At 44.0% G+C, this 26927-nt stretch overlaps 1 protein-coding gene across 11 annotated transcripts in view; it reads right to left on the reverse strand.

Moving 5' to 3' along the window:
- Positions 1–26927, reverse strand: part of MEGF11 (multiple EGF like domains 11) — a 261299-nt gene that overhangs the window by 172656 nt on the left and 61716 nt on the right. For 10 of the 11 annotated variants that reach the window (XR_007906151.1, XM_051796855.1, XM_051796853.1 and 7 more), the window contains 5 exons: positions 23494–23604; positions 21351–21472; positions 19327–19450; positions 17005–17106; positions 15422–15522 (listed from right to left, as the gene is read on the reverse strand). Coding sequence is in view for 10 of the 11 variants with exons in the window: in XM_051796855.1 (XP_051652815.1) it covers positions 15422–15522; positions 17005–17106; positions 19327–19442 (319 nt within the window). In the remaining variant the exon portion in view is untranslated. Of the gene's footprint in view, positions 1–15421; positions 15523–17004; positions 17107–19326; positions 19451–21350; positions 21473–23493; positions 23605–26927 lie in introns of those variants that run through there. The other variant, XM_051796858.1, reaches the window with a different exon arrangement.

The following is a 26927-nucleotide window of genomic DNA, read 5'->3' on the forward strand; positions in this document are numbered from 1 at the left end:
CAAGGACATTGCTCCAAAATACTTGTCTTTTCTCTGCCCTGCCTCAGGCAGTGTCTGCCAGTTTGTCTTCACAATACAGTGATCTCGCCCAAACTCTGACCAGTTTCATTTATCTGCTGTTAACCAAAGGTAAACCTGCATTTTTTCTTTCATCTTGCTGGTATTTTAATTTCAGCTCATCTCACCAGTTTGCCCTGTGCTTGAGAGCTGCTGGTCTAAACAAAGCAGAAATTTAATGGGAAAAAGTGATGTTTTCCTTCAGTGTTTAATATGTGTCCCTGAAACAATTTGGGCCATTTTAACACGTTCCCCCAGCCCCTCGTGCCACTTTGGGGGAAAGAAGAATTTTGCGAGGTGAAGCAGCCGTTATCTCACGGCCGGTGGTTTCAGATAACGCAGCGAGGTCAAAGCAGATGAAAACAGATGAAGAAGATTCTTGCTCCTTATCCATTAGGAATCTGTTCACTCAGGGCCTCTCTGGTGTTTCCATCTTAATGTACTGGCCTGGATCCAGGCTGTGCTGAGTCTACAATATCAGCTTCATTAGAGAAGCCTGGAGTCAGCTTTTGGCTGGATTCTCTCCGCCTGTGCTCAGGGAAGGGAGGTGTGGGAGCAGAAGAAAGATGACCACAGCTAATGCATCCAGGTAGGTTTTCCTCACTCTTAGATTATTGCTTATTTGTGGAACGGAAGATTCCCTCTCTAAATCACTGATTTCCCTCAGGAATGCAGACAATTTGATGGTTTCCTGGATAACTCTTCCAATGAAGTGGGATAATAGTTCTTTGCATTGCCTAATGCCTATTTCTGTGGTCATCACTCAGGATACATCCGTTAATTTATCACCTTGGAAAGCACTTTCATGCAAGGTTTAGCAACTTTCAAGGATGAAGAGATCTCAAAGCCTGCTCAGGCTTTGAGGAATTCATTGTTTCAGAGCATGGCAACCCCTCTTTTCATCTTCCCATGAAAGTACCAGAGAAGAAATACAAACCCAAGGAGATCAATGTGAGCAAAGGAAAGATGAGACTGATGCAGATCAGGTAACAGCAATGGGTCACAAGATCAGCTTCTTTTCCTGTAGGTGCAATTCCATCCCTTTTTTTGCAGATTTGGAATTAGAGACTCTGCATCAATGCAATCAGAACAGGATCAATGGTCTTTCTTGTCACCTGGGCCATGGGGAGTGTTTGCCCATGGCCTCAGGGAGGTATTGATCTGATCCCAGGGTGTGTTATCCTCACTCCTGACACCCAGGCAGAGCTCAGGGATTAGGCCAAGCCAGAAATGACTTGTGAATGTCTGAAGTAAAAGAATTGTGGAGACACATTTTGAGGATTTTTGTCTTCTCCCAGGAGCAGAATCTGACACATGGCAGTGCCATCAATGACAGAACACCAGTAAATCCCTCTATCAATCTGCTGAGAGGTGAAGATTTGTTAATAGCCATAAAATCTATGGTGGTTTAGTTTACCTTTCTATCAGCAGATAAATGGCAACCTGGGGTTCTGATGACTAACGAGGTGAACACAGGGCCTCCCACATTCCTGCCATAACTGAGTGTCCCAGGCTTGTGACATGGGCTAGTTTACAGGTCCAGGAATAATTCCAGCCAGATCCCAGTGAATCAGACTCTCAGGGCCCTCCCAGAAGGAATGGCCACAGTTTAGTGGTCACTGGAGGAGCTGGCACTGATGAGAATCTTGTCCAGTCCATGTTCCAATCCATTGCTGTGGGCCTTTCCCTAGGGAGGGGACAGGGAAGTAAACTGTGCCAGGGGAAGGGCAGGGCAGGGAAGAGACTGTCACTTTTTCTACAAGCTCTGAGAAATGCAAGACTGGTGGAGCACAGTTTGGAATCCCAGTCAGGCTGGTTCTGAGGAACAGCTGAGCTGGAGCAGCACATCCCTGAGACAGGAACGGCAACAGTGACAGTGACAGCAACAGAGGAGAAGGTCAGAGCTGCAAGAGGAGAGGTCGATGGGAATCACACATTTAACAGACTCTTTGTGGCATTTTGATGCCCCATTGGTTTCATCTGCTCTGGTGGAGAGAGGGGATGGGAGACAGTGCTGAGCAGTTAATGATGTCTGAGGGTGTGACAGCAAACTCAGAGAGCACGGCTGGCTCAGGGGGCTGGCTCAGGGGGCTCAGCCACGCTGCACCTTCAGCTGGGAGAGCAATGAGAGCTCTGCAGGACTGCAGAGCACAGAAGGGGACGGTGGGAAGGCACTCTGAGCACTCAAGTGCATCTGCCCTGCAAAGTGGACAGTTACAGGGCTGGGAAAAGCAACACTAATCCCTCAGCCTGGAGATAAAGTCCCAGCCCAGCTCTGGCAAGAGCAATGTGTGCAAAGGCAGGTGGGAGTTGAGTTTAAGAACAAGGCAAATCCTGCAGGAAAGACAAAGCCTCTGCCTAAGGCCTGATCTCAACAGTCTCATGACTAAAGTCACACTAAGGAGAGGCCTCAGCCCAAGGGCAGGGATGTCAGTCCACACAGGGATCCTGCTCAGCCCCAGTGCTCCCGAGGGATCAGGAGCCACAAAACCTGCGCTCTGTGGGGCAAAGAGAGAAATTCCTCCTTCAGGTGAAATCCTGACCACTCCAAGGGAAGTCACACTCCCAAATCACTTAGCAATTTTTAAGGCTCAGTCTTCCTCACTGCCACCACAGAAAGTGAATCTGAGCTCCCAGAGAACTCACTGGGGATCCTCTAAATATTGATAATTCTTGATCTCTTAAGGCCTGGAACTGATTTTATTCATTTTCTGCCACTGCTTCAACTAGAAATAATCATTGTGTTCTGCCATGCTGAGAGGGAAGGGTTATGCTGAGATCAATTCTGCTGATCAATGTTCTAATGTGATATTATTCTGTGGGATAATTTCAGCATTTCAGTTTTCCTGGTAAACGATTTCCCATTGCCTCACTGCCGGGTTCAAAACAATCATTAGCACCAGTTCAAACTGTTAATGAGGTTAAGGGAGATCCTGAATCAGCAGAGCAGGATCTATGACCCAGGAAAGCTTTTCCCCTCCTGTGTCCTCTGTCTACTCCTTCCACTTTGGTAAATCGACCAACTCTTTCCAGCAATTTGTAGAAAATACATTTTCACTGGTTAATTTTCCACTGGAACTTGATTCATCCAACCAACAAACTCAATGACAATTTGCCTGCAAATTGTGCTTTATGTGGTACTTTTAGAAAGGGGAGCAAAATCTTTTTCTAAGTAATGCAGAAATATCAACATCTCCTCTTGGCACTGTCTTTCATTCTCTCTGTACAGGGCCCAGCAGACCTCACTCCACCAAAACTAAACGCAGTCAAATAGGATTTGCCTGCAGGAAGCTCCAGGTTTTTTGAGAAGAGAAGAGGGAAGAAGCCATTCTCCTGTGCCAAAACCAGAGGAAGTTCTTCTCAATCATTCTGTTCTTAAGGGGATTTTTTTTGTTGTTGTTGCCTGGGGAATGAAAGTCTTGACAGGCTGGGAATAGAGGAGAAGATTCCTGGTCCTTTCAGCTTTCCTGCCAACATGTGGAGCAGCAGCCAGACCTACCAGAAGATGATCAAGCATAGCCTGAGCTACTAAACCACCTGTGAGGGCAGGTGCTATCAAACCACACTCCAGACATTGCTGGGAATGCCTGTTCTCCACTCCAGGGATTTTTGTCTGGAGTCAGAGCTCCCCTGGGATTTGTAGGAATTGAGCTGCCAGGGGTGAAGGACAGAGTCAGGAACTGGCTACAAGTGGTAAATCAGAAGCAAACATTTCCACCTCAAAAAGACTGGAGGGACATCCACTGCCCTGCAGGTGAGGAAGGTGAGAACTGAGTGACAGATGGACGGGGTAGAGCTGGGGCAGGACTGTGGGAAGCTCCTCAGCTGGGGGAAGGCATTTCCAGCCCAGTGAGCCTCTCTACAGGAATTTCTCTGGTACATCCCCATGCTTTGCTTCATGGCACAGCCACCTCTGCTTTCTTGCTGTGACTGCAGCACTCACAGAGCCCAGCAATTTACAGGTTCCAACCCTGGCTGAGTAGCTGTTTGATTTCAGCAGAGATAGAGGGAGCACAGAGGATACTGCCAAAGAAAATCAAAAAAAAAAAAAATTTATTGTTTGAAACATTTGTATCTGTAAATCACCTCAAAATCACAGCACTTGCTTATTTTGCTACAGGTTCCACACTCAGGGCATTGAGAGCATTTCTTTGTGTACAAATTCCATCATATTGCTGTTCCAGTGAAATATTTATTTCTGCATCTGGTAGCCCTGCTACATGTCCGTGGTGCTCTGATTACTGACTTGCCCTGAATTGTGGATCTCATGCCAAGAAAATTCTATTTTCTGACAGTAAATGACACAGCTCCACTGCTGATTGATTTTCATAGGTACAGAGTATGTGCTGTGTGATAGAGTGAGGATGGGGGCATCCAAAATGTTGTTTCTAAAAGATCAAAAGTAGACAGATGAAGCCATCTGGGCTGCAGGACACTTCTGGTTATCTTTGCTGAGCAATGCAACACTTAATAAAACTAAATTACACCGATTCTCCCAGAAAACTTTTAGTCCTGCAGCAAGTTGAGTAAACTATTGATGTCTCAAACAAAATCTTTCTTCATTCCTATTCCAAAATTCATCCAGTCAATCTGACAACAATCCTTTCTTTGTTTCTCACCAAAATAGGATGAATATGGACAACTTTCTAAAGGCAAAGCTGTCCTTGAGGCCAGGCACGGGCCCCAGAGGGCCAACACATCTCAGATTTCATTTCAAATCAAGATGCAAGTGAAGGTCACCCCCATGAAACCAAGGACAGGCTCTGTTTGAAGAGCACGTTCATGTCTAAGCTGCACCGACGGTGCTGGGGATGGAATATTTAAATGCAGGCTCCTTTCCCTTTTCTCCCATTTCAAAAGGAACCACAGCAACGTGTTTCAGGGCAGCTTTCTGCAAAGAACTGCAAAAAAGACAACACAGGAAGCAATTTTTTATATAATTACGGGGCTGATTCTCATTTAAACTTTCTGTCACCGACTTCAGATTGCAGAAGTTCAGCTGATTTGGGATCAAGCCCAATTTCTTGATTTCTAATGCCTAGAGAAACTTTCTGCTAATGACATGTGGTAAAAGATCCTTTCCAGTTCCTGGGATCCACACTGGGGCCTGCAGATAAAAGATGGGAGCTGGAAACAAGACCTTTTCCCCACGTTCCCAGAAGCTCTTGAAGATGGCTGCTCTTTATGACAAGGGAAATGGGACACAGCATCTGCAGTGCTTGTTCAAAAGATCATTCTGGATTCTTTCAGTAATGCTTTTAAAAGGAATTCTATTTAAATTGGGTGTTTCCTAAAACATGACACCTGGGAATGCAGGTGTGTGACAGCAAATCCCAAGGGCTACACTGAACACTGGGTTTAATTTCTTTGCAAGCCTCCTTATAACATGTTCCATATATGGTTTTTTGCTTTTAATCAGAGAAAATCTCCTTATTTGACTCGATTTACATACTTACAGTGTAAGCTTTTCCAAGTAAGGCCATTTTCTAGTGGTTTTGCACATGGATTTCAGGGCATTACAGTGAGAAAAGTAAATTGTAGTATTCAGAAAGGAAAAAATCTTGATAAAAAGAAGGAAAGCTTTGGGATTAAATAGATTGAAAATACCTCTTGACTTACTGCATCAGAGAAAGTGAGGCTTCCAAAAGCGAAACCTATGTTAGAAATACTGAGCTTAAGATAAATTATTCAAAAATGTTTTGTGATCAAATCTGCAATGGACTGAAGCTGCATGAAAAATTTCCCTGGGGAGTCTTAAAAACCCTTTATTAAAATGGAAACTATGTGCAAGAATACCCAAATCTGAAGTGGAAAGCTATAATCCTGTAACAGAGAGAAAAAAAGGAATGCCTGGATAAACAGGTTCTAAAGGAAGGATCCATGGCTGGTTAGGAGAGCTCTGACCCTGAGAATGAAATGTTAACAGATGCTTTTCCAGCCCACATCACCTTCTGTCACTGAGAACAATCAGGGAACCACAACAAGCACTGATGTACCCACTGACTACTGCAAACACGACATTTCCATGGGGGGCACTCTGGGAATCTTCAGTTCAGTCCTACCACCCATTTTACCCTCTCATGCTCTTTTTGACCCTTGCCCTGTGAAGATTTCCTGCAGATTCCCTTCCCTGTCTCCCACTCCACTGAAGTGACTCCTGCCAATGGCTCAGGAAGGTGCTTTGCCATGTAAAGCTCCAGGAGTTGGGACATCCACAGGAAAGCACAGCTCAGTGTGCCAGAGGGCAGGGATAGGTGGGATATTGGGAAGGAATCCTTTCCTGGGAGGGTGGGGAGGCCCTGGCACAGGTTGCCCAGAGAAGCTGTGGCTGCCCCAGCCCTGGAAGTGTCCAAGGCCAGGCTGGATGGGGCTTGGAGCAACCTGGGCTGGTGGAAGGTGCCCCTGCCCGTGACAGGGGGTGGGATGGGATGGGCTTTAAGGTCCATTCCAACCCAAACCTTTGGGATTCTGTGAGCTCAGTCTGCAGATCATTTACTATTGCTGGGGTGTGAACACTCCTTAGAAATGGTTTGTATCCACAGTTCTCAGCCAAGGTGAGAGGTCAGGTTCAATAGGAAGAAGTTGCTTCTTTTCTGAAGTCCCACAGTGATCTGCTGCACAATTTGACATCTTAATATTTTTACACTTTGCTGTAAATGATTTATGCTTCAGAGTTGTAAGTACTTTATATTTTAACATGTGATTGCTTTCTACGAATTTTCAGGACTTCTTTCCTAACAGGTCCTGTCTGTTTGCATTAAGCCACAGAGTAACTGGCTGATTTTTATAGGCTCTCACATCTTCCTCAGAAATGGATGCAGCTGCACAAGCAATTGGAAATCCATGGAATAATTTATCCTACCACGAGACATGGAGTACATGCCACACAAAACCAAGTTAATTTGGAACAAAGGGAATGACAACCTCTCTAAATTCCCAGCCAGTAAAGCCACTCCCAGGTATCACCCAGCATTTGAGAAACCAGCATCAATAAACACAATGGTTTAACAGAATCATGGAATCACAGAATCTGGAAGGGAACCACAGGGATTGTTGGAGTCCAACTCCTGGCCCTGCACAGGATCACACCACATGCCTGGAATGGTATTTTGTACATCAGGCTCACATGGCATTCCCAGTGTGAATTCCATCAGTATTGTTAGGAGAGGGAGTGCTAAAAGGATGGGATAATTACAGACAAGCGTTCCAAAAGTTCCCAGAAAAGAAATGTACATTCTGCACAGGAAGATGCTGAAAGCACTGAACACTTTGGGCCAAATTCCACCTGCCAAAGGCTTCCAGCCACTCTCATTCCCGCGCCGGAGGAGCTGGGGAGCAGCTGAGCTGGAAGTAACTGCACCCAGGTAGCCAAGAGCCTCCTCCTGCCTGCACAGGTTGACGGATTTTGGGCATCCAGAGCCGTGCTATAAATGGCTGTGAGAGCTGAGGGGGCAGAGCAAGGCCCACAAACCCCCAGCCAGCCCTGCCAGCTCCTGCCAGCACCGGCTCAGCCTTTCCAAGGCTCGGAACCGAGGGAAAAACATTTGCAAAGAGTGGCTCGCTCCAGCTTCCCAAGCACTCCCCTGCCACCACTGAAACTAAGAGGTGGAAAGACAAAAAAAAACCCATCAGGAGATTTCATGAGGATCATATTGATGAGTGTTTTATTAACTGCAGCGTGGCTGGATGGCCTGGGCTGGAGTTCATTTTCCCGGTATTCCAGCTCCTGCTGAGCAGTGTGTGCACATCATCGAGGCTTTCTCTGCTCCTCGTGCTCACTCACATCTTTTTTCACCTTGATCCACAAGTTTTCCTTCTTTTACACTCCTTTCCTCCTCTCCCATCCCAGCAGGTAAAGGGAACAGGAGTGTGGGTCTGTGAGTGAGCAAGCACTGGGGTTAACCCACGCCCTGTGCTGTGCCATCATTCTGCTGCAGGCACTTCAGATGTTCTGGGGGTGATTCTGATCCATCTTTATTCACATTTTCAACCTGTAAGATGCCTAGAAATGAGGAAGGGGGTGACTGGAGCTTACACCTGGCACAGGTTGCAGTAGCTCTTTTTTTCCAGCCAAGAAGGAACCTGTCTCATAATGGAACCCTCCCAGACACCCAGAGCAAACGTGTGAACTGGGGAGGGGAACACCCAGCCAGAGGAACACAGAAAAGAAGCAGAAAAAGATGCTGTCTCAGATTTTGTATGTACATCAGAAGCTCTTTCTAAAGGCCATCTCGATTTAAGTATCTTCTTTTCCTCTCTCCAGCTCTGCCTCATTTTCTCCTGGGCTTTAAAACTTCTTTAGAGCACAAGAGAAATAAATCTATCAATGGGAGAGGGATGTAAAGGAGTGGTTAAGAAAGCGATTTGGGGGTTGGAACAAGCTGATCTTTAAGGTCCCTTCCAACCCAAACCATTCTGTGATTCTCACTTCAATTTTAAACATGTTTAATTTCACACACCTGTCTTCTTTCTGCCCCTATGGATTCAATAAGTTAACCCAGCTCACCACATGCCTGGACTACTCATGGACTAAAACTCTTTTGGAGGGAAAGATCTTGTGGAATTTCGTGTTTTCATAATCGTACAAATGGCAAATGGCCTGTCTATGTCCTCAAAACCAGTCTTCTGTGGGATGCACAGGGCCTTGCTTTCACCAGGAGGGGATCCCAGCAGATGAGAAGGACTGAGCCCCAAAGCCATCATGGAACAGCACCAGTGCCCTCCAGGCCACAGGAGATCAGGGCAGGAACCACCCTGAGGAGCATCCCAGCAGCAGGAGGGCTGGAAAGGGCACTGGGACACCAAAGGAGATGTGGAAGTGAGGATGAAGTGACTGAAGATGCCCAGGCAAACCTGGTGGATCTGACTCAGAGCAGCTGGGCCCAGCCTGACTTTGCCAGAAGTGTGCAAGTGAATGGACCGAACCTTGCATGGCTCTCCTTGAATTCAGCAATGAGTGACACCTACGGTTCTTGGGCCTTTTTCTCTGATCCTGCTGGAGCTTCCAGCCATCCAGGCCATTAGCAGGAATACTGTGAGTACTCTGGATCCAGGGCCTCCTTCTGTGTCTACATTCCCAGTGTGCTTTTATACTGATCCAACTGACTCCGCCCAAAGCAGCCAGAAAAGCTTTTTTGTGCTACACTAGGAACAGTCTAAATCTTTTTCCAACTATAATGCCTGCATAATTTTTCCTCTGATATTTATTAAGCCCCCTGAGACATTACAAAGCTTCAGCATACCCTCCTTTTTGACTTTGTGCTATTTTCATTCCTTTCTACGAATATTTTGTTTCTCCTCCTTCTCCTGCACCTGCTTCCAGGAGTCCTTCCCTTATTTCATTCCTACTCCTCACCAGCATCTTTGGAAATCCATCAGCACCCAGACACTGCAAATATAGAATGAGGGATGGGAGATGAGAACTGGCTGCTTCACCTTCCCATCAAAGAGGTCTCTGCAGTATCTTTAGGCTGAATATTCACCTGGTGGCTTCACTTTGTGCCACAAAATGAACTGACCCGCTTTTCAGAGGGTCCCCCTCTCCCTGCCCACACACACCTGCCTTCCAAAATGCTCAGCATGAGCAAGAAAAAGCCTGTTCCTGCTCAGTTTCCCATTGGAACACGGGATCCAAATAATTTTCCCTATGTTCTTCACTGGGAAAAGATGTATGGAGTCATCTCTGGGACACAGAAAAGGAGACATTTCAAAGCTGGCATTTTGATTCTATAATTAATAACTATAGGAAGAATGGCCTTCCACACCATTTTCCTGCTCTCATACATCCCAAATCAGACAGAGAAAAAGGATGTCCCCTGATAGGAAGTATCTGTGTCCTGCTCTAGCATTTCCCTTCATTTTAGGTTGCATTATTGATGTACAGAACTCTGTACTTGAATAATGGAACAGTGAGGCTCTCACAGAAAGCACCAGCACCAGCTTTAATGTGTCTATAAAGATAAGAAAAATGTATTTCCAAAGTCCAGCAGCTTTCAAACAATGTATTTTCAAGTTCCAGGAAGGCTCACCACGAGGAATTCAAAACTGAGGCGAGAAGTGCAGAGGGACAACATTCCTTCTAAAATATTAATGAGCTGCTGCCTTATAAAGTGAAAATAACCAACAAATCTGACACATGGACAAACATTATGAATATTCAGGAAGTTGCAGCCCCTGATTCAACGTTTTCTAGGAGTGTACAAGTTTTGCACTGATCACAGGAGCCATTATTTTTCCTTCCATCAGGAGCACACTCGGCTGGGGTCGGTGTGGTGCTGCAGCATATGCATGGAATTGCAGGGACTGTAATTCATCCAGATGGCAGGAAGCTCTGGAATTGTTACTCCTATGGTACAGATGTTTAACAATCCAGCCATATGGCTCCAATAAGGCAGCCTTGTCAAAGACTACAAAAACTCCACTAGACACACAGCCCTGTAAATGGGAGTGCAGTCCTGAGGTAGGAATGTTCATATGGCTGCACTATAAAAGGATCCATCACGCTGGGAAGTTGGCATGGCTATTGGAATTACAGAATTTAGGAAACATTATTTAAAATCCTGAAAACAATCCGGTCCCAGATTTGCATAATTCCCTCCAGTCAGCTACTAAAAGCACATTCCTCATTTGGTTTTGAAATTCATTAAAGGTGAGCCTAAAAAATGGGAAAATAAATATATCCAAACATAATAAATATATACAAACATAATTAATAAATCCAAACATAATTAATATATACACACATAATAATGCCCCCAACCCCTGGCCTGAGTGAAACACCTCTGTGGGTGACACACAGATTCAACCAGTGGGACTAACAATTCCTCTGCAGAAGGATTTGTCAAAGTCAAGGGGCCCTGCTGGTGCTTGTGGCAACTGTGATGTGGAAAGCTGAGTGTTGAGAAACAATCTGAGATCAATAACAACTTGGCCAAGAGAGGAAAGAACCATGAAATGGTCAATCCATAACTCTACTGGATTTTGGCAGGTTTGAATGACAGACAAATGGCAGCAAATCAGATTGTTAAATCACTAATCCTGTCATTATTGCATCCTGTCACATTGCATAGATTTAGACATTAGAAAAAGAGTGTAAGGTAGGAGAGTGAAAAAAAACCACTTAAAAGCTCAAATAGCCCAAGTTTGTGTTTTGTGGCTGGGTTTTTCTGCCCCAGGTCAGCTGTCAGGAGCTGCTGTTTGCAGCCCCAGCTGATGCTCAGGTCTCTGACCCTTTGTTGTCCAGAAGAAACATCCCTTCTGTACAAATCTGTTGTGCAAGAATAAGATGAAAATGGACAGACTGAACAAAGCTTTGGTCTCTCAGACAAAGATGCCTCCACTTAGCACACAGGGCATCTTTCCACCTGACATATTCTTAAAGGCAACTATTCAATTACCATCTCCTCACAGGGTAAAAAGCATGGAAAAGCCATGGAATACTCCTTTTTTTTTTTTTTTTCTGAGCAGCACAGTATTCAGAGATGTTTTATCTACCACAGATACTAATCTAGGCAATATAATTTTAAAACATCCTTACGAAAAACCTTGAAGGGCACTTGAACCCTGTGGTTGTTTAAAAAAAGATTTTCTGCAGTTTATGCATTTGCTCTGCCAAAAGCTTACCTTAGCATACAAAGTACAGTAAATCATCCCTGCTCTGATTTACTGCCCACACTGGGCTGTTTGTTTGCAGGGACAGCTCAGGGAAAAGCTCTGTCAAGTCTAAGAACATTCAGAGAAGGGGAATCGTTTTGCAAAGCTCCCACTGTGGCAACAACCTTTTCTAAGAGACCAGGGGAGGGGGAAAAATGCAGATGTGCATTTGCAGCATTTTTCAGGTGGGGTTTCTTTCAATACCATTGCAACTCAAAAATATTCCAAGCCCTTTGGAGGCAGGATTTCATACCCCAAAACTGTTTAGCCTCAGTGCTAAAGGGCTGGCCAACTGAAATTATTGGACTTTGGGCCTGAATTCCACATTTTATGGGGCAGCAGAATACACAGATCTCAAAAAGGCAAAGGAGACAGCAGAGAAGTGGCAGAGAAAGAAGCTCTGGGTCAACTTGGTTATTTAGAACTGAGCATAGATTTTATTAGACCTAATCCATTTGGTAAGTCCCAACAGGAGGACAAAGATAAAGCCATATATCTGACATTCCTTTAAAAATGAGTAAATGAGAAGGGAAAAGATCAAAACAGTAGCTGAAAGCCTTCACTCCTGCTTTAACACCCAAGAAACAGTCATTAATAGAGATTTAAACTCAGCCTTCTCTAGTCTAAACATGTCACTGTTAATTACAAAGCTATTTAACTTTTGCAAGAAATAAAGACTGCTATTAATGAAAGAAGAACCAATTAGCCTTTAATCTACACACTGTTTTTTAATCAAACTTTCTTTTGATCATCAGGCTCACTGCAGGATGTTTCCCTCCTCCCCATGTTGTCGTGGCTTCCGAGGTTGCTAATGGAAGAGATTTTAAAGGGCTGCCTGATGGGGAGAACCTCCTCTGCAGGGCTGGAGCTTCCCTTCCCTCCCTTCCTGCCAGGGACAGTACAGCAAAGTGCAATTCTGTGTCCTGACTCCTCTGGAAGTAAAGGAGCAGCACTGAATGTGTCTGGAGGAACGTGGGATGGGAGAACAAGGAAACAGCAGAAAATACCGGAGTAAAGAAAAGAATTGGGAAAGGGAAGGAAAAAGGCAAAAGCAGGGAGGTGCCTCCAGGAATGAAAATGGAATTCAGTGCAGACTGCAAAGAATGATGAATGAGAGAATTTGCTTGTTGGCACAGGAATGTATTGTGGCAAAACAAAACAAAACAAAACAAATGGGATCAGGGCTCCGTGTGTTCCAAACAAATGGGGTGACACAAAAAGGATCCCATCAGCTAAATATTGCTGTGCCTCCAAACTGTTGCTTGTGGGGTCAGAGAGTTTCAAGGAGGTTTTCTGTTTGTTTTGGGGTGGTTTTTTTTTGCTCTGTGGTACCAAAACAATGAGACCAAGTCTCTGGGATCCATCACGATGGAGAACTTCTCCCCTGACACCATTTCTCCCTCAGCTGCACTTGCTGCTCCCATCTGCAGGCAGGAGAGATGGAGGATGTCCCTGGGGCAGGAATTGTGCTGTGCTGACCATGCAGATAATGAAACACAAGGCCCCGAGTGGTGCACATGTAAACAGCAGAGAAAATGTCACTATTATCTGCTCTGTGTCAAACATGAAGCTCCTGCTCTGCCCAGATACCTCCTGCCTGCTCTGCATTAGCAAAACTTCAGTGTCTCCTGCTCTTTCTCCACCACAGAAAGACAAAATTTACCTGGCAGCAGCAGAACATTGAGTATTAATACCAACAGTAAAAAAAACAAAACTACTTTAAAATAAACATTAATGCCCTCAAATAATCAGAATCCTCAAGTAACAAACCTCTGCAGTGATTTATTGTTGCAAGTAGTATGGCAATTAAAAAATAAAAAAAAAAAATAGAAATCAATAGATGGCAGAGAGAAAAGTCATAATAAATATGCTCTGTGCCAGACAGGATTCTGAGTCACGGAATTCTAGACTGTTATTAATAAAAGTACGTGGAACAACTGCTGAAATGGTATTGACACCTAAGAATTTAGAGGTAAGTACGCACTTAACACAGGGAGGATTTCACCAAAGACAATGGGTTACTATAGATGTTTTTCAGGACTTGAGTAACAGCACTTTGCACTTCAAAAGAGCAAATTATTACTCTTTCTGTAAAATAATTCCAGTGCCTTATCTCAAAAGGCTGGTGATTTTTCACAGTCCAAAGCCCCTTTAATGTAACTGTTTGGCATAAAGGTCATTTAAAATGAGATCAGGGTCCATCCATGTTTTTGAGCTGCTCATATATTACAATGTAAATCCAACACAGGAACTCAGATAAAAACATCAACAGATATAGAAAGAAGCAGCTGCAAAGCACAAGGTCAAGATATTTAAACATAGCTGGATAGTTGTATCATTTTCATATTTAACTTATTCCATGGCATTCTAAATCTGCCAATAAAAATTGGATTCTGATGCTGATCAGAACCCCTTTGTGTTTTTCTTGTGTTATAATCCCACAACACAAGATCTGGACAAGAAATCCCAGCTCAACTCTCCTTTTGAGCAAAGTGTGGCACATGCAGAACACTCAGAAAGCTGCAATACTGAAAACATGTGACATTTTTAACTAACAGACTAATTGCTGAAAGGTCCATTTGGATTTTTGTCTCCCTCGAACTGGCCTAACACACTCCAGAGCTTTTTATTTAACTCACACAGGGTAGCTGGGACAAAGATCTTCAGAGGTTTGAGAAGCTTTAAAAAGTTAAATTATTGACAGGAACCATGGAAAACCAGTGAGATTTTAACTGTTCTTACCTGGGTAAGAAGTTTCAAAGGTAAGAGGCAGAAACTTTACCCTGCTGCTGCTTAAACTGTGCCATAGTTTATTCCTCAGTGTTCTCAGTTCCCCTAATTTAACATTAGTGAATGCTTGCATTAATTACTCCCCAAAGCAAGCTCAGGTTCAGGAAAGCACTGAGGAACTTCATTACTCCCTCCCCAATGATTTCAGCAAAATCTTACTCAGGCACTTCAAATGCATGTACCTGAGATGACCTGGAACATTGGGGATCTGCAATTCTGACTGAAACCAGGGGGACCTGGAGGGTCTGAAAATCAGCCCCTAAGAGAGTCACAGAATCAGCTGGGTCAGAAAAGACCTCTGAGGTCATCGAGTCCAACCTCTGACCCAACCCCACCTTGTCACCCAGCCCATGGCACTGATGCCTCATCCAGTCTGTCCTTAAACACCTCCAGGGACAGAGACTCCACCCCCTCCCTGGGCAGCCCATTCCAATGGCTGATCACTCTCTCTGGAAAGAATTTCTTCCTGATGTCCAACTTAAACCTGCCCTGGCACATCTCAAGACTGTGCCCTTGTGTCCTATTGCTGGTTCCTGGGAGCAGAGACTGACCCCCACTTGGTTCCAACCTCCTGTCAAGGAGTTGTAGAGTGATGAGGTCTCCCCTGAGCCTCCTCCTCTCCAGGTTGAGCCCCCCCAGCTCCCTCAGCCTCTCATAGGACTTGTGCTCCAGTCCCTTCACCAGCTCTGTTGCCCTTTGGACCTGCTCCAGCCCCTCCATGTCCTTCCTGAACTGAGGGCCCACAACTGGACACAGCACTCCAGGGGTGGCCTCACCAGCGCCGAGTCCAGGGGCAGAATCACCTCCCTGCTCCTGCTGCCACACTGTTGCTGCTGCAGGCCAGGATGGCAGCAATACCCCCTGAATTTGCCCCCAGCCCCCCAGGTGCCCGTGGCTGTGCCCCCAGGCTCTCTGTACGTACGGATGCAGTAGTCTCCGCTCTCGTAGTAGCCCGGGCAGCACTGGGATCTCCGCCGGTACATCGTCCTCAGCCCCCTCCGATAGGCGGTTTTGTAACTGATCCTAAATCACAGGACACAAAGCCATCTGACACCACTGCAAATCGATGCCTCCCCTCACAATGATATTTGTGTTAAATTATGGTAAGGAGAGCATTCGATAATTATTTTTTAACGCGCCAAGGCTTTTGATATTAAAAGCCACGATAAAGAAAGGAATCGATGCTTGTTTGGAAACTTGAAATATAACTTGTGTTATGAACACGGGGCTCGTGACACTCAGTCACTGGAGCCCTTCCTAGGGCTGCTGCTTCCTTAAAACATTTCCCCAGTCCTACTGCAAGGGCAAGGAGCTTCTTGGAGAATAAATGATTTATTTCTGCACGTCAGCCAGGTCAGCTCTCATCGATGGAATGAACGGGATCTCCAGCAGAGACCACTGTGGCAGCTGCTACAACAAAATCACCACGGTGGGAACTGCTCTCAGGACACACCTTGGCAAGTTAACCCCAAGTGATTTGTTCCTGCTCGCCAACCCTTCCAAGGAACTCGGGCCTTGTAAAGTGACATTATAGTCTTAGTTCAGTATTTAAAGCTCCTTTTCCTCCCCACAATGCTGCAGTCCCCAGGAATTAAAAGGTGTGAAGCATTCTGTAGCTTTTCCACGCTGATTCACAGCATTAGCAGTGATCCCGCATTACAAAAGTTATATTTAAACTGCAAAATTTACAGCAAACATTTCAAAACAGCTTTGCTCCTGTTAGTTTATGGAAATTACCTAAATTGAACAAAGCCTATTGTCCCCCGTGTTAGATAAACTGATGGAATTCACTCTGCTGCATTCCAATCTATACCATGCCCCAGAAAGTTCTGCAGCCTTGTTCAGTTCTAAACACTGTAACACAGAAGCTCCAACCCCACAGTCAGTGGGAAGGTGCTGAAGAGCCCATTTGCAACTGAATGCATGAAAGTTAAGAGACCAACTGGCTTCCAAAACTCCCTAGAAATATTAGTGCATGTTTATCAGGATACTTTGGAACCAGAATGGATGTAACACTGATATCCTGCAGCCTCAGAAAAAAACAACTCTTTGGTATCGTTCTTCAGCCAGTGCTAGAAATGGATCCATCCTCATTTTAGCTGATTTTCAGTGCAGATTTGGGTGCAGGATTTCAGATGTGGATCCCTTTTTAATTACCACTAATCCTCAAATGCCTGATCCTTCACAGTTTAGGAGGTGCAGTGAAATTCCCCCCATAAACCTGGACAAGCACTGACCACTTGGAAAAGAGAGTTTGGTCAGGTGATAAACACTTCCAATCCCTTGGCAGGGCCAGTGGCCCCAGGAGGGACTGACTACCACTGATTTCACCCAAATTTCATGCACAAATCTCTCTGGAATTCTAAATACCCTGCACTGAACCCCATCTTTCTGTACATATGGAGTAGAGTACCACAAACATTTGGATAAATAAGAGGGATGTGAGGAGATAAAAAGGGGCAAAATGACTCTCCAATGTCTGAGTTTCTGGGGATCAGCTCTTACCTGTGTCTGGTGCACTTGAACCAGTTGAGGATGTCTGTGCATCGTGTGTAATAGATCTGATCAAAGGGGTGAGCATAAGATTCCTGCACTGTCACAGCATAGCTGGAAAAGGACATAGAAAGAAAGTTTCAGTGCCCTGGATATGCTGCTCACCAAGGTTCAGGGGGAAAAATAATTACATCAATAATCTTAGAAACTTTGGTCATTATCAAAGAGCACAAAAGGGCTTCCTTCAACTACAACTCTTCCTGAAAAGTTTGGAAGTGGAAACTGGTATCAATATGAGCAATGAAACCAGTTTCTTTTCCCCTTTTGGAAAAGAAACAAATGGTACTAAAATTCATGGAAGTTTAGAAAGTGAAATGTGTATTTGGTTAATTTATTAGTGCAAATTTTCAAAGAGAGGAAGCCACCATGTTTTTAGAATGTCTCAGTTGCCTTCCTGCCTGGAAGTTAATTTTTACTTGTGTTCCCCACAGCAATAAGGGCTCACACTCCCTCAGCACTCTGCCAGCAGGATGGGATGCTCCCACTTCATATTGTGATGAAGCAGCACCATTACTTCAAATACTGGGTTCACCAAGCAAATAAAATGATCAGCAAAAAGTAGAAGAGTGTTTATTTTTGTGCTGCACAAATTTAAGCCTCTTAATTTGTAGCAGAAATAATCTCAGAATTACCTGCAAACTGCCACGAGAGGTAAGTGGTGTTTAGATTTGGAACACTGGGACAGAGGGTTGGAATGGGATCACCTCCCCTTGTGCAAATGAAGGGATATGGAGGAAAACTGGGCAATTTGACTGGAAATGAGAGCTCCAACAACACTAAGAATTCAGCAATCTCCACCCCAAAACACCAGTCAGCCATGCTAAGTCCTGTGATTATACTGGCAGTGCCAGGGGCTGACCTACAAACAAGCCCCACTTTATCAGGGCTCCAATCCACACTGAAATCCTGCCAGGCAGGGCCAGGACTCAGGAATTAGATCCTCTGGGTCACTCATTACATTGATTGTCTTCATCCTCCAAGTGATTTCCTTCTCCTCTGCTGATGTGGTTAAACCCTGAGAGGCTGCACCCAAAACATTTGCTTGGAGGGTCTGATTGGCTTGAAATCGAAGACTGGGCTGTTCCTGCCCTGCTTGTCTTGTCCCCTCTAGACAAGCCAACCCCAGATGTTCCTTTGCCCTCTATCACAGGTTTGACAACAATGTTTTTATTTCTTTAATACTAAAAAGTAAAATATTTACATTGCTCCTTATTAATGTAAAACACTCACAAACCTTGATTATTATTTCACAATCCCATTTATTATCTAGCAACAGCCCTAACAATCTTTTTCCCTTTGATTTATTAACATCTAACTAACAAAGTCATCTTGGTCAGTACAACCAATCAATTTTTGTATTTAATTTTTGTTTCTCCTTGATTGGGTCTCGAGGTTGCTGACTTTCTTCAGACAAAATCAATATTTTATTCCTGTGCTCTGCATGCACTTCACCTCCCCACCCAGACTGCAAATCCCTTCTCCTGCCCAGCCTTTCCTTTGCACTTGCATTACCTACAAACAGTTAATTCCCTAATTAAGGCCTCAAAACCCAGTGTCATTAAAATATGATTCTATTTTTGCTCTTGTGAAGGGGTTTATTTTGCTGAAGTGTACAGCAGTGTGGGATTAATAGAAGTGGAAATTTAGCAAGTTAAACAAGTGCAGGACCTCTGGCCTCTGCAAAGAGCCCCTGCATGAAGGTGAGCCCCAGCACAGCTTGGGGGTCTCTCTGTGCTCACAGAACTGTCCTGCTCAGAGCCACTTTTAGGACACTGGAACAATGGAGAGAACAAGAATTACCTGTAAGGGCCTTTCATGCTCAGGCCTTTCATGCACTTTTTGATGCTGACACGGATTTGGAAGGCAGGGCCACAAAGTTCAGGCCATGCAGAAACAGCCCCAGTGTTGCAGCAGGAAGGACTTAAAACTTAGTCCAGATCAACAAGTTTTGCTCAACAACAACCAGACAGAAGCAGGACAGCACAAGGCCAGCATTTCTGTAGGTCTCTCCATGATAAATGCAAACAATTCTCCAGCTCAAACTCTGGAGGAGCTTCCCAAAGGACACAACACAGGGATCCATGTTCTGTAGCTGTAGCTTTAGAACAGTTCTTTGGGATGCTCCAAAACCTCCAAGGCACTCAAAAGTACAATTCCTGTAGAGCAAACCCATGTTTTTTTCTGAGACAAGGTGGTATTTAGCAAAGTGTGGCTCTCAGCTTGCCTTTGAAATGGTCAGCAAAAAAAATTAAAAATTGGCAGGTGACACCTTACCTTTCCCAATGACTACAAACATTTGGATCATCTGGATTTAGGGACAGAGTAGTTTCCAGCAGAAAAGTCAAGATAAGCCCTTTTAGAATCCACTGGAACAGTGTAAGTGCCACCATTGTTGTATCTAGATGGAAAAAAAGAAAGTAGAGCCATTAAAGCCAATTTTGAAGACAACATCCTTCTCAGCCTTCTCCTTCTTACTTTTGTGCAAATGCAAATCCTGGGGAGTTATTCACAAACCAAAACACTTGAAAGAACAATCAACTAAAAAAATATCATTTTTTAAAAGTTCAAATCCATTCTAAAAGGAATTTATACATTTCAACCTAATAAACCCAATGAATTAGATGATCAAGCTACCCAAGGTATTGACAGCCCCAATGATTCCTCCAAAGAACATTTCTGATACTGATTGTTTTTATGACTGGCTGTCTGTGCTGACAAATAAATCACTGAGGTATAAAACAATCTGTTCTTCCATCGAGCTATAGGCAAGTGGAAGAACACCCAAATGCCCCCTTTGATTTATTTAAATGGGGTTTACAGGTGTCAATAGAACAGGCTGGGGCTGAGAAATGATTATTGCGTGAAGGAAGGAAAATCAATGCACTTTTCAGGTCTTAGATGGGGAATCACTTAAAATGCATTGGGGCCCATTATGCAGAACACTGAACATGAATTAAAAATATTTGCATTGAAGCTGAAAAGACATTGTATCAAATTCATTAGGTGTGGTCTCTTCATCATCTTACTGTTCATCTGGTAAATGTACTGACTCACACCTGCTTGGGGCTTTGAAACCAAAGTTGTGGTGTTTGCCCAGAAATCCCCAACGAGTTCAGTCAAAAAATACAAAATACATAGGAAATACATCATGGCTCCATCATCATCATCATCATAGGAAATACAGAGTTGCTTTTAAATGTAACAGCATCAGAGGTGTTAATCTGTAAAACATTCAGTCAGGAAAAAGTATTTTTAAATATCCACTTCAGGCATTTAAGGTGGACACATAATTCACCATTCAAATCAGAAGTCCTAGAAATTATTCCTGGCAAGGAGATTGCCCTAAAAATAGTCTGAATGTTCATATGATCATCAAAAAAACACATGGCTCATTGCCTCGTGGTCCTGAGCAGCCCAGGGATGTGAAGAGGTTTGCTCTGCAGGGCACTGATATACAGCCCAGCATAAAGAGCCCATCACAAAGCAGAATGAAGAGCCAGGAAAGCTGCTCTGAAATTACCTCCTGACTCAAAGCCTTCTTAGCCACTTCAAGGACACCCGTTGTGAATTTGGAGTCAAAATCCCAGTGGGAGCAATAGTTCATCCTTTAAATTATTCCTCGAGCTCTGCTAAACCCAGAGATAGGTCTTAAGCCATGTAAGTCATATTAATGTTAATTAACATGATTTAATGTTAATGTTCCTCAGGAAGTGGATTTAAGTCCAGCAGTGCCCATTCTTTACCTGAGGGCTGTCCCAAAGCCCCACTGGAACAATGCAAAAGCTCCCTCTGGAAATCCAGAGGGCTGACGAGGCAAGGGGGTGTTTATGGAAAAGCCATTCCCCCCCTTTGCCCTAGGAACTGCTTCTCCATGGAGAAAAAGTGTCCTGAAGTGCCCATGGGACACAAATCCACCAAACCCAATGTTCAAACACTTGGAGCTTGTTGGAGAGCAGAACTGGACTTTCTCTGAGCAAAACAGGGATCAATGGACATGAACCACCCAAGGATGAGGCTCCTCAAGCTCAGAGACAACCCTTTAACACAAATATCATCCAAAGATGCCTTTAACTATCCCACTGCCACCATTTGAGTCATGCCAAAGTGCAGGGGACAGGTTTTCCTGAGCACTGTATTTATAGGTTTGAACTGAACCCCTTTCTTCCTTCTCCACGGCTTTGGGACAGCCAGGACTGAGTAAATGGGGGAGTGAAGAGTTCACTTCAAGACAACCCTGCTGAAGCAAAAGCAAACCTTCAGAGGGGGGGAGTTAAATCAAAACTCAGTTCTGTGCTCACCTTAACTCCTTGAGAGCCTCAGCAGTTTGGGTTGGGGCTGAATTAATTACAGGAGGAAAGACAACCTGCCTGGGAACAGGGAATTTATCACCCACTCGTCGCCTTCCATCAGTTATCAGCAACTGAAAGGTAAATAATAATTAATTCCAAGTAGAAATCAAACTTCTCCCCCACTCTAATTTCTTCTCCTTCAGTAGCAATTGAAGGTAGTGCCCTTGAGTCCAGGAGAAAGCAAACTTTCCAGAAAGATTTGCTTATAATGCACTGGATGCTGAGAAAGATGCTCTTAAGACCATCCATTCCTGCTGGAAATTACTGGCTTTTTATATTCAATTTTATATAACCTTTATATTAAAGTACTCCCTAAAATAATACAAATAAATGAGAATAGAGTCCTGCTGCCTCACTCACTCTGAAGAGAATGAGACCTCTCACATTTCACTAAAGCAGCCACATATTTGAATTCTGTAGTTCTCAGAGACCTCAATTTGTTCTTAAGAAAATGATGTGTCAGTTTAGTTTTTAAATCAAACAAACACCACAGAATTATTTATAAGCCTTAATAGCACCTGGCATATTTTTTGCAATGTATTTGAAAGAGGTTCTAGATTATTTTCTAAACTTTTAATGCTAATGCCATTTTATTATTTGTTTGTAATGGAGTTGCTTTGTGCCAGTAATTTCCTAAATTTGTAAGTCAGATCATAGATCAGAACCATCCAACTCCCCAAATCCAGCAGAACCTCATTCATCTCAAGTGTCTCTTTTTGTACCTCAGATGAAATATTTCACTTTGATCACCGTTAATAGAAAAACCCTCACACCAAAATGGAATGGTTGCTATTACAAGAGTCAGAATAAAACTCTAAAAATAGGAGCACATTTATTAAAAACCAACATCAAAAAAGAGCCCAGTAATGACACCTAATAGTGGGTTTGCAGCTTGCCTTGCTCACCACAGCACACACTCAGTTCCTGCCCTGGGTCATGTTCTCCAAAGAGGAGCATCAACCAGCCTTCCAGGGGGACAATTCCTGGAATGTCATTAAAGATACAGCCAAATTATATCCATATTTCCAGGGCCTGCCCCTCTCCCAGGACAGGCAATCAGCATAATTGACACAAAGGTCCTCTGTGTAATCCCCACCTGGACTCTGACTTCATGTCTCTCCAGGGTTGATTTTTCTTTTCAGGAGTGAAAGGAGTCAATTTAGGTACAATTTAGCAAGAAAGAGACTCTTTCAATGCAAAATACAACCTGGTGTTCTTTCACAAGTGTCTCACACGCTGTTAATTAGAACTCATCAGGTATCTGGTGCTCATTAAGGCCATTTTCTCATACCTGGCTCCTTTCTGAATAAATGTCAGTATTTCACTTCCAATACTGATACAGGTCACTGGTTCCATCACAGAAAAAAAGCCTCAGATCTTAACTATAGGAAATCCTGTAGGTGGCAAATCATTAATTTATTTGTCTATGGAGTCACTTTACAAACACTTTTGCTGAGGAAACTGTGCTGGGGTTTGCAAAGACACCAGGAGATGCAGATGATTAGACAACCATGTGGCCCACGTGCAAAGAAAATAAGACCTCAAAGAATCCTTGCTGGGTGAAATAAATAACCTATAAAGCTTTTTCTGAGTGTTGAGGACCTGGTTTTGGTCACATTCTTATGCACTTTAAGTGGCTGAGGGGAGAAAAAGCAAACCAAAACCACAGGTTGAATTTCTCCTCTGCTTCCCGGGCTGACAGGCTGGAAAATCCAACTAAAAGTGACCATTAGAGACTTTCCTGTTCAGGGCCAGAGGTGGTGAAACATTTCACTCTGACATCTCTGTCATAAAATATTTCATAATGTGACTTTGACATGAAATTCAAACAGAGTTTCCAGTCTATGACAGAGTTCTAAATTGAAAGCTTTTCTCTCAATTTGGGGTGAATTGTGCTCTAAGCCAGGCAGAAAACCCTAATTTGATGTCCAGCTGTAAACAGGGAAAACATTTACAGAAGTGGCTTTCCCTAGCAGGCAATATTCTTAAATCCTGGTGTGCTTTTGAAGATGTTTAAATGTCCATGCAGCCAATTAACCTTGCCAGAATTTTTCCCACCAGTTTCCAAGTGATGGCGTGTTAAAAGTCTTACCTCAAAGTGCTAAAAATTCCCAGTGGATCCTGTTTTTACTCCTCCCAGCCCATGGAGACACCCAGCACATTCCCAGGATAGCAGGGGAAAGCTCCTGGATGCTGCTTGGCCCTGGGAAGCATGAATTAGGAAAACACTGGTCAGAGGGAGCGTGTTTGGGGGAGTGGGAACAAATCAAGGCAGAAAGGAGATAAATCATGGTAAATAATTAGATATCCCAACGTAATTGTGCCATATCACACCCAATACCATTATCCTGCTTCCAGGCAAAGTGACCAGGAAAGGATTTAAGAACAAACATCCCTTTTACACCCTCCCAGCCTCCAGAAATTTGTTTCCTTATCATTTCCCTCAACATTTTTTTTACATAAGGACTTTTCCTTGTGTTAACATCCCAACAAGAAAGTTTCATTTCTTTCAGGAAGTTTGATGAAAGACCTTGCAAAAGCCTTCTGGAATTCTAACAGCATCTTCTTGATCCACATATTTCCTTCAAAGAGCTTTAACAACTTACGAAACCTTTACAAAGCCACGTTGATTCTTCATAAACCTATTATATTTATCCAGATAAATCATTTTCTGTGCTGAATTACAGTTTCTACCAAATGTGCACCAAAATTAAAATGGGTGCTAGTATTTGGGTGTGAGCAACAGAGGAAAATGCAAGAGAATAGTTAAGCCAGGAAACAAAAAGTTGGATTTCACTGGAGAAGCATTAAAGCGACGGAGGATTTGCTGATTCCAGGATTTCAGTCTCTAAGTAGCAGCAAGCTTCCAACAAAGCTGCCCTTGGTGCTATCCCTCCTTCTCATCCCATCTGAAATTTTCATGATAGTTTAGGCAAGGGATCATTTAAACACACACTTCATTTGGCTCCACAGCAGGTTTTGCTCGAAACAAGCTGTTATGAAAGCTAAATGAGGCCACGAGTTTCAAAACTCATTGGGGTTTTTTGGATGCCTCCATTTAGGATTAATAACTTGAGATACCACGAAAGGGCTGAAAAAAAAGAAAAGCAGAGCTTGGGATACCTGCTAAGAAGAGCTTGTTTTACTCTGGGCAGTCAAGAACAAAACCATTCAACCTCACCAGTCACCTCTAAAAGTTGTTGTCGTGACCAACAGAAATATTGCCAATGACAGGCTGCGGTTTTGTTTGTTTTTTAATGAAAATTTAAAGCTGTTTTAAACAGATAAACACTTCCAGGAAGGCTCAGGTACAGAATACAAAAACACTGACAATGTGATTCTTATCATCCGAGCACAGAGAAATCCAAGGGACGGAAGAAGGAGCAGAAACACCAGACTGTGCTCTGGGTTCCCTCCACTGGCATCTCACACAATTAATGAGGGAGAGGGAAGACAAGAATTAACATGTCATTAACATGGCTTGGGAAATGAAAGAATAAAAGCAAAATTCAGAGGTTTGCACAGTTTAGAGGGCAGACATCAGGTACAAAGAGCTGCACCCTGAGTCCTGTTTGCTCAGTCTCAGCAATCACCACCTCTGCTACATCATTCCCTAAGCAGGAGCTGGTCAGCACCAAGGAAGGAACCAATTCCATTTCCCAAGATGTCATTTTAGAAGGTTTTTCTTTAAAGCACACCAGGGTCCCAACTGCTGCAGTGACCTCATGACCCCCCCTCACATTCTTTGAACCACAGTTGCTCAGTTTTCCATAACTGGGTGGGGGGCTGATTTCAGTGGGATCTGAACATCCCAATCTCTTCAAATTTCTGAGCTGTAAAATACCCCAGTGGGAGCTGCAATTGGTGCAGTGAACACTGTTACAGTGCCACGGAGAACTTATGGAGCCTGAAGATCTGCTTTGGTGGTAACACCCTCGCCAGCTGATTTCTGGAGTCACTGGGAGCTTGGCTAGAGCAAAGCAGGAATAAATAATTAAGTCAGAGCTCCTCGACCTATCAAATGTTATTTTTGGAAGCTCAGGATTGTTCCTTCAGTGACCTCAGAGGAAAAGTGGGTCAAAATACCACAGAGACATGTCACTAGGCAAGGAATCTGGGCAATTCCTTTAGTTATGGCTAATGAAATATGTTTGTCAAGACAAGAGTCTGTGTGTCTGAGACTGTTTAAATCACAGTGGCAAAGATTTAAGCCCTGGTGCTGGTTTAGCAGAGTGGGCTGGGCTGAGGTGGTTCAAATTCCACGAGAATTCTGCATCCAGTGTTTTCTGGAGGTCAGCACTGAGCCTTCAGCCACAGCCACCAGCAGCAGCAGGCTTTGGAACCTCAGGTGGAATTTAGGACACACAAGTTCCCAAAGTCTCAGTATCTTCCAGAGGGGAAGAGCACAGGCTGTCCTTCCAGGTGCTTTAAAAATCAGCTTATCACAAACTGAAAAGTGATTAGATACTGAAGCAACAATGTGTAAACATGTCTGGCATTTGCCATCCACTCTGTGAGATCCACACCAACACACACAGAGAGATGCAGACCCAGGATTTTGTCAGCATTACACAAACCCCACCAGCCCTTGTGCAAAGCACAACTACCAACCCAAAGAGCTATTATTCACCACCACACTGAATTTCCTTTTCTGAAATAATTGAATAGTTAATCAATAGTCCAGCAGAAATATAATGAAAATATTACATTAACAACACCTAAAAACATTGCTGAACAGGTGCCCAAAGCCAGATAACTGCTGGCTCCTTTTCAGGAAGGTCAGCTTGGAAAAAGATTATCTGTGATTTTCTGCCCATAATTTCGTACTTGTACTCAACTACCAGTGTAAATTTGGAAGGCAGCCCTTTGAACAGTTGGCCCTTGAAGTTATTAATCCAAACTCAGGCCCCCTGAAACCCTCGTGTTCCTCCCAGTGCCCAAGCCCTGAGCTGCTCTTCCAAGCCCTGCCAGTCCGGACAGGGGATGGCTGATGTTCCAACGGTGCTTCCTGCCAAAAGCAAGTTGGTGTTGGCAGGATTTGAGAGCAAAATCCTGGGCCTCTGAAGTATTTCAAGAGAAAACAACCTCCTGCAAGCTGAGAGATCCTCCCGGGGCAGCTTTCTCTGAACCCTCTCCACTAAAACACGGTAAACAAGGAAAGTCTGGAAGAGCCACTTTGTGCCTTTGGCTGCTCAACCCTCTGCCCTGATCCCACCATCCCAGTGCTCCAGGAGGGATGGCCAGGGAAGGCAGGCAGGCTCTGATACCCCTCTACTGATCCCAGTCCTCTGCTCAGTGGAATGTTAAAGCTGCTGAAGCTGTGTGGGGAGTCACTGGCTCCTGATATATATATTTTTATATATATTTATATCCCCTACCCCATGAATATTCCCAAGATGCCTCCAACAGACATTCCTTCAGAAGAGAAAGGAGCTGACACACATCAAAAAACCTCAACTCCTGAGAAGCCAAGTGAGCTTGAAGTGAGCTCACACGCAGCCACCCACCCAAACAATTGCAACATGG

The sequence above is a fragment of the Manacus candei genome, unplaced genomic scaffold (assembly GCF_025592945.1).
Source record: "Manacus candei isolate 608988 ecotype Guabito, Panama unplaced genomic scaffold, ASM2559294v1 h1tg000046l, whole genome shotgun sequence".
NCBI classification, from domain to species: Eukaryota; Metazoa; Chordata; class Aves; order Passeriformes; family Pipridae; genus Manacus; species Manacus candei.